This window comes from Erythranthe guttata, chromosome 8 (assembly GCF_056151865.1).
Source record: "Erythranthe guttata isolate IM_541 chromosome 8, IM_541, whole genome shotgun sequence".
NCBI classification, from domain to species: domain Eukaryota; kingdom Viridiplantae; phylum Streptophyta; class Magnoliopsida; order Lamiales; family Phrymaceae; genus Erythranthe; species Erythranthe guttata.
Genome location: NC_142540.1, coordinates 17,455,068 through 17,470,082, shown reverse-complemented (window position 1 = coordinate 17,470,082; position 15,015 = coordinate 17,455,068). Strand labels below are relative to the sequence as shown.

The following is a 15,015-nucleotide window of genomic DNA, read 5'->3' as shown; positions in this document are numbered from 1 at the left end:
GTAGACTCGTGAGAGTCGGATGTCGATCCCACAGGGAATATGCAAATTACCTAATCCTAAGTACCAAATCCTAACAATTATGATTTTTATCCAGCCTACGCAGGGTTGTCAATTTAATTAACTAAATAAAATAAACTAATTAAGAAAGCAATTAAACACGAGAAAATATCAATATAAAACGGATCTAGGATTTTATCTTCCCCTATGCGATAATTCTTCACCCAATTAATCTCCTATCATGCAAGTTACGATTCCCGATTATTAACCCAAGACACGAAATTACTCATAACCAGTTGTCGCTGTATTATAAGTCTATTATTCATAAAAGATTCACTATATGTCTATGCAAACCTAGTATGAATAAAGCATTAGATAACAAGTCTCGAAAACGACTATCTAAGGTATTATCTGTATGTCTACGATAATACATGCAATCAACACACGCATTCGGTGAAAACTACTCGAAGGCTCTTCTATCTATGTTCTAATTATTAAAACGATCTGTCAATCAATTCTAACAATAACACATAGCAACATAAATTAGCTACGTTCATGCGCTAAATAAGATCAAAATAGAAGAAATAATCGAAGAATTAAACTTGCATAAAAGTAGAAAAAGAGGTTCGAATTACTGTAACGATCCAAAATTGAAGGGAACAAAGAAACGTAAAAAGGGGTGTAGCACTTCTTTAAGTCAAATAGCATTTTATTTAAATAATAGGTTTAACACTTTTATAAGTTGTCGTAGAGGTAGTAGCATTTTATTTCTAGTAGCACTTTATGAATTAAAATGTATAAATGGGGAATCATCTTCCCCATTACAATCAGACGAGAAATGAAAATGTTTGGATGTTGGTTTTTTCTTCTCTGTATCTTCATCTGAGTTCTTGTGGAGAAGGTTTCGGGTGGTTTTCAATCCCAATCGCCCCCGACCCGATCCGGTTTATCTTTCATTAAAAAAGGTCGTTTCAATTGGTATCAGAGCCGTCGATCCTCGGCGGCTCTAGATTACAAAAAAAAAAAAAAAAAAAAAAAAAAAAAAGGGAAATGGCGAAGGGTGTATACGAAGAGATGCGCAAACAGATGGGTCAAGGAAGGGAGAATAGGCAATCGGTTGATGGCGGGGACAAAAAAATTATGGAAGAATTGCTTGCGGCGTTGGCGTTAAGGATGTATAAGTTGCAGACTTCGACAAATCTCCATGTCGAAACTTTAAGGGCGGCCGAGCAAGAAATTCGTGAGATTCCACGTGAGTCAGAATGGGAACATGAGTATCAATTTCCAAAAAAATGTTCGTCGGTAGAATTTCCTAAATTCAACGGGCTGAATCTACGAAGTTGGGTGTTCAAATGTGAACAAATTTTTGAAATCGAAGATATTCCTTCAGAAGGGAGAGTAGAAGTAGCGACGATGCATTTAGATGGAATGGCCTTGGAATGGCATCGGAGTTTTATGAAAGCAAGGTGGGAGCCGCTTAATTGGGAGGAATACATACGAGCTTTACATGACAGGTTTGGGTCCCTACTTTATGAAGATCCTATGTATGAATTGGCGTCTTTGAAACAAATAGGAAATGTTACAGATTATGCCGACAAATTTGAATTGTTGTTGAGGAATGTAGATTTACCTGAAACTTATGCTGTGAGTTATTTTTTGGGTGGATTGAAGTCTGAGATTTCTCTTCAAATTAGCATGTTTAAACCTCAGACTATGATTGAGGTGGTTAGCTTGGCTAAGTTGCAGGAAGATGCCCTAATTCTTCTTGGCCATAAAAGTATCAATGATTTTAGCTTATCCATGGATTATGTAGTTGAGATTCCTCCTAAACACTTGGTAGTTGATACTACTGTTGATATATCTAGTGAAGGAGATAGTCTTGCAATGAGTGAGTTGGTGGTGTTTGATGAAATGCCTAATAGAAAGTATGTGGGAAATGATACTGAAAATGTTGTGAATAAAATTGATGAGTTGATTGTGTTTGAGGAAATGTCGGAGAAAGGGTCAATAGGAACCGAAACTGAAAATTGCACAAGGGAGCTTTCTATGAAAATTTTTGCGTTTGAAGTTCAAGGGTCAAGTACAGTTGCTGAATCATTTGAAAATGTATTGGAGAAAGAGAATACGTTGATGATAAATGAAGTGGAGCATGATAAATTCATGTTTCATAGCAAGGAGGAATCCCCTTTGATTAAAGTGTCAAATGCACGGTTTGATCAGCTTTATGAGGAAAATGAGAGTATGGAAACGAAGGCTGAAAATGGTACAGTGAATGATTGCTCAATTCATTTGTTACGTGACTCTGGCTGGGAAGTAGAATTACTTGAAGGTGTTGTAATTTCAGTTCGATTGGTACCTGAGGTATTAAGGATGCGGACAAACGATTATGCAAAAAAAGTTTTTCGATCTACAAGGGTCAACATTGGTTTGATAATCTTATGGCAAGCTTATTCTCAAATGGATTTGTTACCGCGCACTAGCAATGCGTGGTTGGGATCGCTTCGTCCACCACCAGAACCACCTCCACAAGGCTCCAGGATTTCACGAATAAGCACTCCACTCCAAACCTTGCGAATAAAGACTGTTCTAGAGGAAGCGTTTTGCAACACCTCAAAAATTTGTTGTTGCCCTTGTTTCATGCCATTCTATTGTCACTACCGGTTATATACTCTTGCTGGGTATGCCTCGAATTTGTATAGTGAGTTACAGATTTTGAATGGATTTGATCAAGTCTCAAGACCGTCATTACAAGCTACATTTTGCTCGGTCCTTGAGGACAAGGACGGTTTAAGGGAGGAGTATTGTAACGATCCAAAATTGAAGGGAACAAAGAAACGTAAAAAGGGGTGTAGCACTTCTTTAAGTCAAATAGCATTTTATTTAAATAATAGGTTTAACACTTTTATAAGTTGTCGTAGAGGTAGTAGCATTTTATTTCTAGTAGCACTTTATGAATTAAAATGTATAAATGGGGAATCATCTTCCCCATTACAATCAGACGAGAAATGAAAATGTTTGGATGTTGGTTTTTTCTTCTCTGTATCTTCATCTGAGTTCTTGTGGAGAAGGTTTCGGGTGGTTTTCAATCCCAATCGCCCCCGACCCGATCCGGTTTATCTTTCATTAAAAAAGGTCGTTTCAATTACCACATAGGGTTCCAACAAAATCCTAGAATAAAAACTTAGCTACTCGTGTTCTTAACGAAAAGCATAATAAAAATACGAAAGTTCATAAAAATCTAGAAATAAAAGTAAAGGAAGAACTATGATGAAGATTCGTCAAGTCTTCGTTGCTCCGTTCTCTTGCTCCTAGATTGCGTGTGTAAAAGATAAAAGATAAAAACTAAAGATAAAAGATAGATCTAATTGTGTGCTTTTGGCCTTTAAATAGGGTGCAAAAATATAGGGCGGGTTTCCTTGTGTAATTAACCTTCCTTCAATGCGCCACCTCGCAAATCCGGACGGCCGTGCGAGAATTCCTTCTTAAATCCGGACGACCGTCCGGTCTTTAATTCCTCAGAGTTCTGATTTTTTCACTTCTTCTCCGAATTTGCAGTTTTCACCCCATAAATTGTCAATTCTTCAATTTGCACCTGAAACACAAATAATACCCATTTTAAGCACCAATTGTCGTAAAAACACATCCAAAGTCCCAATTAGAAGGTATGATTAAGTGTAAAAATATACACTTAACACTTATGAATGGGGATATTCCCAAAACTCACAACAAAAAAGGAACTGAGTTGGACAAAAACATAATTTCAGAAACGCTGATATTTTATTACAATACCTTCCAAATTCATAAGTTTGAACAATTAAGTTTAAATTAATACATTCTCCAATTTTATTTTATCTTAATTTATTTTTCAAAAACATGGGCAAGCACAAAAATATTGGACGGTCCCAATTTTCAAACAAACACAGTCCTATGTTATAGGGACTTCAAAATAAATACAACTAAAATACAAACCCCTAAATTATACTCACTGCCCTAAAACCCTAATTAACCGACACTAACGTTGATTAGTTGCATTTAACGGTTTTCAGAATTTGAGCGTGACGCCGCTACCGTTACTTTCCTCCCCGTCAAGTCTTCTTCTCTCTCCACCGTTTTCACCACCACCACTGTCAGCCTTCCAGCTGCCGCTCTCCGACTTTCCGTCTTCAATGCTCTCCGACGGGTCACCGGCGCCGCCGCCACCACGGACATCTGTTTCCGGCGAGATGTTTCTCCCGCGTTGTGTTAACGGAGGAGGCTTATTGTACAAATGGAGTTGCTGCTGCTGCTGCTGCTGCTGTTGTTGCTGTTGCTGGTGGTGGTGGTGGATGGCGTGGCGGTGAAGCTGGTGGTTATGGGGGGGCGGCGGCGGTGCTATTGCGGGGTAGAGTTCTTGCTGTCCTGGCTGTGCCGACTGGGAGCCGCAGAAAGAAGGTGAAAGGTGATGGGCGGCGTGTGCTCCGTATAGGGCTGCAGCCTGTGCGCCGCTGTGGTGGTGTGCAGCCGCGGCAGCCGCGTATTCCGGTGGGACCCATATCCCACCCAGAACCACCACCTGAGGGCCCGCCGCCACGGAAGTTTGTGGGCTCGGACTTGGCCTTCTTGTGTGGAGTCTGTATTTCTGCGCATGCAAATAATAGTTATATATGCATGTGTTAGAGAGAGAGAGAGAGAGAGAGAGAGAGAGAGAGAGAGAGATCTAGAGAGAGAGAAACCTGCAAATGGCTTTTAACTTCATCATTGGTCAAACCATCCACCTTCATCAGCTCTCTAATTTGTTTCGGAGTAGCCACTGCCAAAAACACCATTTCAAAACATTTTAAAATTAAAAAAAAAAAATTAATAGTAATCATAATAAGATATTCTTGAATTTATTTTTCTAAAAAGAAAAGAAATATAATAAATAATAACAAAATGGTCGGAAAACTTACTGTTCTTACCTTGTGAACCACCCAACATATGAAGAGCATTAACAAACCGCCGGTGCAAATCCGGCGACCAACACCGCCTCGCCTTTCTGTTAGTCTGACTTCCATTACTCGCCGCCGCCCCACCACTAACAACAACCTGCTCTCTCTCACTACCAACAACAGCAACCGAATTCTCTCTCCGACAAATATTCTTAACAACCTCCGACGACGACGACGAATTCTTCATCTCTTCATTACGGGATGAATTAGCAAGCGCTAATTCCGGAAACCCTTCACCGCAATTCATCGAAGAAGAAGAAGAGAACGGTAGAAACGCTCCGCCGCCGCCGTTAATGACCTTTTTGCCCTCGTTCGTAAACCCTAGTTTGAAATCGGTAATTTCTTGTGGGGGTAATATTGTCCTTAACGGCGACGGAGGTGGCTTCGTCTCTTCTTCTTCTTCTTCCTCCTCTCCACTTTCTTGATTCCATAACTGTGCGGACGTCATCCAGTTTGCTTTGTCTGCCGATAGATTCGCCTCCTTGTCTGAAATATTATTATTACACGAATTATTGCTCGTGTTTTTTAGTGGAATGAACTGCTCGAGTATCGGCCTTTCTTCTTGGTTTGTCCTTTGTGACTGTAGTTGTTGCCTCGATGCCTCCATTGCTGAATGATTAAATTAAAAAAATGAAAAAATAAAAATAAAAATTGCATGCATGTATATTTGTTCATGTAGATATATACTAATAATAATATATATAGGTGTGAAAAATGTAATAAATACCATTTGTGAGGAGTTGCATGCAAAGGGGAAGCTCGCGCTTGAAAGCGTCGATCTTGAGCCTTTCTTCTTCGAGGCGGGCTAGAAACTCTTCGATCTTTTGCGTTTGTTGATCGCATGATAGTATTTGCTCCCCGAAAGGTTTCGGGAGCATGGAATAGATTTGGGGTTTGCAATCAAAGCTTAGTTCCGATGGCGATGTCATCATGATATTGTCTAACTAATTGCACATATAAATTTTCACGCGCAGACGTTCGTAACTCGAATCAAGAACAAGAGAAAATATATGTAATACGGGAGAACAATTAATAAAGAAAGAAAAGCAAGCAAAGAGAAAAAGGAGAAGGTATGGTAAGAAGATGTAGTTGCAAATAGGCAAAGGGAAAAAAGGCTATATTTAATGGTGTTTCATGGCAAAAAGGAATCACTTGGTTGTCTGAAAAGCTAATGTTTGAAGGGCTTCTTTGCTATTGGGAAAGAACATGGTTTATCTTTAATCTTGATTCTTCTTCTTCTTCTTAGACTATACTTTTTTTTTTCTTTTCTTTTCTTTTTCTTTTTTCCTTTTAATTTCCTCTTTTACTCTTTTTACATTCTTGATACTCCTTTCTTTTAATTTTAGGGTAAATTACGACAATCAGCCACTTGAGGTAAGATCCAATTACAAAAAAACCTCTTTCGTTTGGGTAATTATAACCACCTCCATCAACTATGAATCTTCTTAAAAGTCCGCCCTTACGATGTCAAATTCAGTGCAATCTTCTAGCTTATGTGGAATAGTCTACAGTTTCTACCCGTTTTAACTCATTCGAGCTCCACATTTTGAAACAAGATGATCATAAGATATGTGTCTCTTGGCTTGTAAATATCATTTTTGTGGTGAATCTGAAACAATATGTTTGCACAAAACGAGTACAGACTAGCTAGTAACATGCCACGGGATCTAGAAGATTCTGTTGAATTCGACCCCATAAGAGTGAACGTGTAAGAAAATTCATAGTTGAAGAATGACTGTAACTACTCAAATATGAGGAATTTTTTCCGTAATTTAACATTAGTTCAAATGGTTTGCCATAAACATTGACCCTAACTATTAATTAATTATTAGATTAGGGTTTGGTTAGGTTATGAATTGGAAAGGATAAATAGTGCGTGTGTTCGATAACGAAATATTCATCGTTGAATGTGATAATTGATTCCATTACATTATATTGTGATTTATCTTACATGTAAAAAAGGTATTAGAAGAGCATATTAGAATATTAAAAATGCAATTAATAAATAATAAAAGATGTTATGTAGGAAATATTCAAAATGGTGTTCAGTATCAATCCTACCTCCAAGCAAATTAGAACAACTTTCTTTTTGGGGTTTTCAAACTTTAAAATTAAAGTTTGCATAATATATATATATTCCTCTACATTATATTAAAGTGCACACACACACACATTAAGAGAGAGAAAGAGAGAATAATATAATATAATTATTATTTAATTATTATAAATTAGTATGTATATATATAGAGCTGGTAGTGAAAGGGAATATCTGGGCAAAAATTCTACGACTGAAAATTAAGAGCACAGAAAACCAAGAAGATTAAAGAGAAGAAAGTAGATTAATATTCTTGTTTAAAAGAAAAGAATATCAAAGGAATCTTCTTTTGCTACTTACCTCCTGCTTTACTTAAGTGGCCTTCAAGCCATCAAGATTCTCTCTACCTAGCTAGGGTTTTTTTTCCAAACATCCACAAATAATCACTATTATTATTTATTACATATATTTATATTTCCATAAATAATATATAATAATGTTCATGTTTAATTTCTCATGCATGCATGGACTTGATTTTGATCCCAATATGTTTTTCTAATTTATCTGATTATAATTTAATCTCCGAAAATATTACGAAATTGTATGTATTATAAAGTATTAAATTTGTACGGTGTTCTTTATAAGTTTTATACGGGGGGGATCGATAAGTTATACATACATAAATATTATATAGAAAAATAGAATATCCATTTTTTTGAAATTTACAAAGGAATGTGACAAAAGTCGTTTCAGTTTTAATTTCAATTCGATCAGTTCAAATTTCACCTCAACCATGTGAAATTAACAAAATTATAAAATATATAAATAAAAATTTAATTAATTAAAAAAAAAAAAGGAGGCCCCCTGAGAAGAAGAAAGGGTTAAATTAAGAGTAGTAGAAAAGAAAAAGGGGAATCGAATTCTTGTTACCAATGATGAATGGTTGGTCACTTTCTGTAATAAAACTTCAGGTACAAGACTCCAATTCACACCTTTTCTTTAGATTCCTCTCTCTCTCTCCTTTTTTTTTTTATCTCTTTAATTAATTAATTATTCTAATAATACAGTATCAAATTTATCATTATCTATTATTATCCCACTTTTTTTTTTCTTTCTTGCTTTATATTGTGTTTTTTAGGGTTCTTTAATTTATCTTTTTTTTCTATGTGTGTGTGTGTATTGCTGGCCGAGATTCTTCTTTCTGACACGCATCGGAAAATATTCTTCCGTGTCGTTCGTCCCTCTGAATATATATCAAGAATATACCTTTTTTATTTGTTTCCCTTGCTCCTATATTTAAATAACATCGATCCACTAGGGTTGTTTGTACATACATATATACATACATATATATATGTTGGATTTTGAGCATTATTCGAATTCAGTCCACTTGAGGCTGCCCAACACAATGGGCCCAATAGTACGAAAGCCCAATTGTCGGTCGAAGCCTCGGAAGTCGGAACACTCTAGATCTTTGTTTCGGAGTACCCTAAGTTGCCTTCTCCTTTTGAGATCGATTTGCTTTTCCCATGCATCTATATATTTTGAGCCACGGAGAGAGAGAGAGAGAGAGAGAGAGAGAGAGAGAGAGAGAGAGAGAGAGAGAGAGAGAGAGAGAGAGAGAGAGAGAGAGAGAGAATTTTGAATCTCTGCCTAGTTTCAGATTACTGTTTTTCGGTGAACGAGTGAGATCAACTTCTAAGTCATGAGGAAAACACGAGAGAGTTCAAATCATGTAAGGTTACGTTGGGGGTTTTGGGTAAGAGTCCGGTCAAAATCTGAAAAATTTTGGTCCGATCTAGGGTTCTGATGCGGCTGTTGATACCACTGTCGATGGACTCTGAACAAGAACTGTGATAAAGGAAACCGAATCGTGACAAAAAACTTAGCATCTTCTTCACCTGATTAGGGATAGATTGGATGAACTTTCATGGGATTTTTTTAAAATAGTACTATTATACATACGAGAACATAAAATTGACTATCTTTTTTAGATTTAAACGAGGTTAATTGAAATTTTCATTGTATTTTGATTTTCTTCAAAAAAAATTATAATTGCCAATTCATATAGGCCTTGACCAATTCATATTGTTGGGCTTGACAAAATGAAGTAGTCCACTTCAGTTAATTAGACAAATCAGAGGCAGTTATGTTACGTGGGCCCAATTAATTGACAGTAGTGGGCCCCCACTAAGCCCATATAATACAATATCCTTTCCGATTTCCACTGATTTCGATACTTCCATTTTTCATTTTTTCTAAAATTGAACTTATAAAAGTTGAATTTTCCAAATCCCATCGGTTCCAATCTGAAATTCTAATTTCCGAATTCTGACTTTTCCGAATTTTTTTGTAAAGGTATTGGAATTAGCTTTTCACTTACGAGAAAAAAAAGTTCTCTTAAAAAATACCAACTCTGATTTGATCCGTCCAATTTCCATCCTTAACAAAAGGGATATATGTAATATTAAATAGGTAAATAATAACGTGTACAATTGATTATTAACACACAATTCGATATTTACACATTATAATCATGATTATCATAAAATTAATAAGAGAAGAATAATTCAATTTATCCGAGAAAGAGAAATTTCTATAAGGCTTTGTACATGAAGAAGACTCTCATCTCCCCTCCATTTCTGTGTGGGTGATGTGGTTAGCCGAACGGGTACGGGTCGAAGAAGACGACCCGGCATGCGAACGGGTCCACCGATCCGTAAAACCCGGATGCTCCGGCAACTGAAGGTCCACAATTTCACTACTGAGCATCGACAAAACGGTGGATATATTCGGCCTATTTATAGCGAATTCTTGCACACACAACAATCCTATGTGCAAGCATCTCATAATTTCTGTCTGAAAATCCGGACTCGATATCCTCGTATCTATCATCTCCACCACATTGTCTTCATTCCACAATTTCCACGCCTGAAAAAAAAATAGAAAAATTAATTTCGTATAACAATAAATTAAAAAAAAAATTAATAATAGTAAAAAAAATATTGTCTTACGAATCCCAAAAGGCCTAAAGAAAATTCGTCGTTGTAGAAGCTAGTGTTCTTTCTCCCACTTATGATCTCCAAAACAAGAACTCCAAAGCTAAATACGTCGGATTTTTCCGAAAATCTTCCCCCCATCGCATATTCCGGAGCCATGTACCCGCTGCATATATAGTTTTACTTTAGTTAGCAATCGTATATGTATGCGTATGTACATGTGTTATATTGAATTGCTAAAAAACTCTGCATGTTATGCATTTTAGGGGGTAGATTGCTAAGAAATATTGAATCATAGGGTTTTTGTTGCTAATATTGTTAATATAAAGTGTTTTCTAGCAATTAGACTAAAATGCAACTAACCGAATGTAAGATAAACTTACTATGTTCCGACGACTTTGCCGGTGTTGGCTTGATCTTGATTGCCCCCGAAAATTCTCGCCATTCCAAAATCGGATATTTTCGGATTCCAGTATTCGTCCAATAATATATTACTCGGTTTAAGGTCTCGATGAATTATTTTCAATCTCGAATCCCTATGAAGATAGAGAAGCCCTCTGCCGATGCCTTCGATTATATTAAATCGTTTCCTCCAATCAAGAACATCCGATGTACTATCTGTCAACCCAAACATTTTTAAATGAAAATTTTATTTAGAGTTTGAAAAGATTGGGATATAATGTGTGTGTGTATATATATATATATATATATATATCTCGAACAAAACGAGAATTTTTTTTAAACTAACCGAAGAGAAAAACATCTAAGCTCCGATTCTGCATGTATTCGTAGATGAGCATCTTTTCTTCTTTCTCCACACAACACCCTAATAGGCGAACAAGATTCCGATGTTGGAGTTTAGAAATCACAACCACTTCATTCATAAACTCGTCTAGACCTTGCCCGGATGACGTTGAAAGCCTCTTCACCGCAATTTCATTCCCGTTTGTAAATTTTCCCTAAAAAAACGAAAAAAAAAATAAAAAAATTAGGACATGTGGCGAAGCCAGCGTAGGGTCATAGAGGGGCCATGGCCCCCCATTTGAAAAACCTATATAGTTTATATAAAGATTTGTTATTTTTCGAGGGTATAGCCATGGGGGGGGGGGGGGCAAAACCCCCCAACTGCAATTATAAAAAAAACTAGTATTTTATAAAGAGATTTGTTATTTTTCGAGATGACTGAAAAATAAAAGATGTACTCACTTTATAAACGGGACCAAAACCACCCATGCCTAATTTATTTCTCAAGTCGAAATAATCGGTAGCAACCGCCAACATCTCGAAACTGTACAACGGCAACTCCTCTATCTTAACCTTATCCATGTCGCTTCGTAGCACAATCTCGCTCGAATCGTGTAGGCTTATTTCGCCCCTTTCGTACGACAACGTCCTGTTTTTACCTATTTTTCAATCAAGAAATTCAATCTCTCTCGTCGCAAATAATCAAAATAATAATAAATTAAATTAAAAAATTAATAACAATACCATTTCGTTTATACATCCACCAAGCGAAAAACAGGCAAATGCAAGCAGCGGCGAAACTAGCAACAACTGAAACTATAATAACAACTACTCTATTGCTCTTCTCCTTATCTGAAACAAAAAATAAATACATTCTTTAACTATTAAATGGCAAATTCAATTCAATTTATTTCAAGAATAACGCAATCGGAAAAAAAAAATTACCAATCTCCGAATAGGCAACACGAACGTAGAAATCGGAGCCAGCATTACCCGGGAATTTCTGAACGTCGATTATATCATCTTTCCAAAACATACACCCGATTCCGGGATCGTAAGCGTAAGCCAAACAAGAGCAATTCTTCAAGCACAAACTCGCGCACTCTGTTTCCACACCGGAAGACCACTGCATAAAATCGGGAACCTTAATAAAAGTCATCTTCGAAAACCCGTCTTCTCGATGTTTATCGGTAGCGTTATTTTGTCGACCGCACTGTAAATCGGTCCACCTCACACACCCCCCACCCCACACCCCCCTACCCCAGTCTTGTTCGCTCTTCGGCTTGTACCCTTTCAAGCAACTGCAAATCGGTTTGTTTTCGATGTAACAAAACGAAAACGAGCCGCATTTGTTGTAAAGATCGCATTCATTGGCCGGAGCTAGCCACGAAGTGTTCCAGCTGTTCGAAGCTTCGTCCCAGCCGGCTTCGATTAGTCGGCCGTTTGGGTCGAGGAAGTTTCGGGAAATGAATTTCTGACGGAAGTTTCGGGTGAAGTAGTAGGTGCCGTCTTCCTCGGTGGCGACGCTGAATCCGTCGACGTAGACGGAGTACATTCCGGTTACTCCGGTGAGAATCCGGCCGTTCCAGGGGCCGCTCCGCCACAGTGGGATGTCGTTCTCCCAGATGTAGATTTGGGGGATTCCGACCGCGTGGAGACCCGAGGTGAAATTACCCCGACCCGGATCCTGAAACGACCGCCATGAATTTAGTGGAACCCTAACCCCTGTTCTAGGGTTGTGGCTCACCCTCATTGTCGGCAGGAACGAATCGGCGGGGTGGCGGTGGCTCTCCCAGAGTGTGGCTCCGGTCGGGGTTTCGCGGAGGACGAAGTTGCCGGAGTCCATTAATTGGGCGGTGGAATTCGTCGGCGATGACGTGGCATTCGTTGACCAGACGATTCGACCGTCGCCGTCGACGATCACGAGGTTTCCGGCGGCGGAAATCGAGAGGGAGCCGCGGGTGTCGGCGAGTGGGGTTTCGCGATTGGCGACCCAGGCGACGGTGGCGGGAGAAACGAAGTACCATATCCCGACGTAGCGTGCGGTGGTGCCGTTGGGGCTGAAGAAGCCCAGAGTGAACTGATTGCCGGCGGAGGCGATCGTGTCGGAGTCTCTGAGGATCAGAGTGGCGTTAATGGTGTCTGTCTGCAAACAGAATCCGTTGCAGAGGAGTACGATGAAGATCGAGAATCGCAGAAAAAGGCGCGAAAAATTACAGCTGGCTCTGAAAATCATGATTCTGTGGTGGGAGGGAGGATATTCGATCTTGGCCAGAAATGCAGTGAATTATAGCAGAGTCCAACTGCTAGGCTCCATTGTTGCTGCTCTCTGGCCTACACAAAAACAAGGCGGCTATTTTATTTTATTTATTTATTTATTTATTATTTCTTATTTATTTATTTTTGTCTTTATATTTAATTTGGCTCTTTTTTGCCATTTTTAGGACAAAGAAGGAAGCACGTTATGTATAAAATAAAATAATTATTATTTTCTTTTTTTTTTAAGGGAAAAAAATAAAAAATACAATAAACTAAAAAAAAATTATTCGTTTAAACTCAGGCATAATTATAAACTAAAATTCAATAAAAAAAATTAAAATAACCTAGAAGAAACATGAGTTTGCTCGTAATTATAAACTAAGGTAAATTACGGCCATCTCCTTTAAGATAATGTTAAATTACGAAAAATCCCCTCATATTTGGGTAATTACAACCACCCCTCCTTAACAATGAATCTTCTTACACGTCAACCCTTATGGTGTCAAATACAATAAAATTTTCTAGATTCCGTAAATGTTCTCTAATTTGTACTCGTTTTGCGCAAAAATGCAGTTTTCGATGCGCCACAATCTGATATTTACAAGTCAAGAAACACATCTTGTGATCATCTTGTTTCAAAATTTGGAGGTCGAACGAGGTAAAACTGGTACAAACTATAAAATGTTCCACATAATATAGAAGATTCCACAAAATTTAACACCACAATGATAAATGTGTAAGAAAATTTATAATTGAGAGTAGTTATATTACCTAAACATGATGGGTTTTTTTATAATTCAATCTAACCTGTCCGTAATTTACCCCTATAAATTATTAAAAGAAAAAGAAATAGAGCATGGTGAGAAAAGTTGTGGATCACAAAGACTCATTAGTCATTTTAGGTAGCCGCCGGTATGGACTCAACTATTCCCAACCAACTAGTCCTCAAAATTGAAAAAATCGTCATCGATATAAATATATATGTCAAATTACGAAAACGCCCCTTTAAGTAAGGCCCGATTGTGGTAATTACATCTCTAATTGCGGATGCCGCCCACCCCCGAGTCAAGTTCATTTGAAAAACCACTACTACACTGCAATGCTGGAAAAAAAAATGATCAAAGCAATTGGAGTTAGGTAGCATCAAAACATTAAAGAAATTCGTAACTTACTAATAATTGATGTCCCAACAAATGAAACAATTTAAATAAATAATTAGTGTGGCCAAATGGGCCATACTTTATAGAAAATAATACAAGTAAAATGACTTGACTTAATGCAAATTATTAGCCATGACACAAAGTTGTAAGTTCATTGATATGATTAAATGAATCAAGATTATAAGAATGTGACAAGACTTTTGAAAGTTACCAAGAAAGACTGGAGGTTATATATAAAGTGTGTGCATATGTATATTAATTATTTATTATTATTTTCTATATTTAAAATATTCGAAATTTTGGGGACTCGTAGAGGTCTTGGGTCTAAATAATGTATTCATTTTGAAACGGGTCCAATTCCAAATCCATTGAGGCGACGATTCATCAACATAAGCCCGATTTTGCGATGAAACCTCCAGACTTTCCATCTTAACCGCCATCGTGGGTAGTTAATCTTCACCGTCCATTCAGTTCCTTAAATAAGGCACATATGTCTTCTTCGTTTGAAGAGGCCATAAACCTAGTTTTGATTTCCGTCGCTCTATACTGCTTTCTTCTATGTACCTTCGTCCTTCACCCCGCTCGATTTTTTTTTTCCGACAACATCCGAGTCAAACGCCACCTACAGCCCACGTCCATTGGGCTTTCTACAAGTTCAAGTGCATGTGTTCTAATTGTTATTATAAGCCCAATTACTAATTTATCATATTTTTTATATTTAGTTAAATTGTTTAATAGTTAATTCAATTTTTATAAGTTAATAAATATAAATTTATCCATCCTAATATTTTCTTTAATTAAATATTTAAATCTAATCATAAATTTATTTAAATTGAGAGAGGTTTAATCCTAGT

General features: G+C 37.3%; 2 protein-coding genes across 3 annotated transcripts; both read right to left on the bottom strand.

Annotated features, from left to right (window-relative positions):
• Positions 1-3,755: 3,755 nt before the first annotated feature.
• Positions 3,756-6,151, bottom strand: LOC105962262 (Homeodomain-like superfamily protein). Of its 2 annotated transcripts, none has more exons than XM_012986566.2 (4): positions 5,692-6,151; positions 4,935-5,573; positions 4,710-4,786; positions 3,756-4,615 (listed from the first exon to the last, which is right to left on the bottom strand). In XM_012986566.2, exons 1-4 carry the CDS (start codon positions 5,894-5,896, stop codon positions 4,040-4,042), a joined length of 1,497 nt encoding a protein of 498 aa, XP_012842020.2. In that variant the 5' UTR covers positions 5,897-6,151; the 3' UTR covers positions 3,756-4,039. The 2 variants fall into 2 exon arrangements, with proteins under 2 accessions (XP_012842020.2, XP_012842019.2); XM_012986565.2 differs by having other exon boundaries at positions 4,926-5,573; positions 5,692-6,148.
• Positions 6,152-9,475: 3,324 nt separating this feature from the next.
• LOC105962261 (G-type lectin S-receptor-like serine/threonine-protein kinase At1g11300) lies at positions 9,476-13,088 on the bottom strand. The gene is made up of 7 exons (XM_012986563.2): positions 11,688-13,088; positions 11,487-11,594; positions 11,205-11,401; positions 10,747-10,957; positions 10,382-10,616; positions 10,014-10,164; positions 9,476-9,930 (listed from the first exon to the last, which is right to left on the bottom strand). The coding sequence occupies exons 1-7, from the start codon at positions 12,976-12,978 to the stop codon at positions 9,625-9,627; spliced, it is 2,499 nt and encodes an 832-aa protein (XP_012842017.2). The 5' UTR covers positions 12,979-13,088; the 3' UTR covers positions 9,476-9,624.
• Between the last annotated feature and the right edge of the window lie 1,927 nt (positions 13,089-15,015).

What these genes read in the sequence shown, in the direction of transcription:
- LOC105962262 (XM_012986565.2), bottom strand. Translation starts at nt 5,896, where the DNA reads ATGATGACATCGCCATCGGAACTAAGCTTTGATTGCAAACCCCAAATC. An exon ending in CATGCAACTCCTCACAAATG is followed by an intron (nt 5,574 to 5,691) that starts GTATTTATTACA and finishes TTAATCATTCAG; the next exon opens with CAATGGAGGCATCGAGGCAA. An exon ending in TGGTTCACAAGGTAAGAACA is followed by an intron (nt 4,787 to 4,925) that starts GTAAGTTTTCCG and finishes TGTTTTTGGCAG; the next exon opens with TGGCTACTCCGAAACAAATT.
- LOC105962261 (XM_012986563.2), bottom strand. Translation starts at nt 12,978, where the DNA reads ATGATTTTCAGAGCCAGCTGTAATTTTTCGCGCCTTTTTCTGCGATTC. An exon ending in GTGGATGTATAAACGAAATG is followed by an intron (nt 11,402 to 11,486) that starts GTATTGTTATTA and finishes ATTGAAAAATAG; the next exon opens with GTAAAAACAGGACGTTGTCG. An exon ending in CTTTAGGCCTTTTGGGATTC is followed by an intron (nt 9,931 to 10,013) that starts GTAAGACAATAT and finishes TTTTTTTTTCAG; the next exon opens with GCGTGGAAATTGTGGAATGA.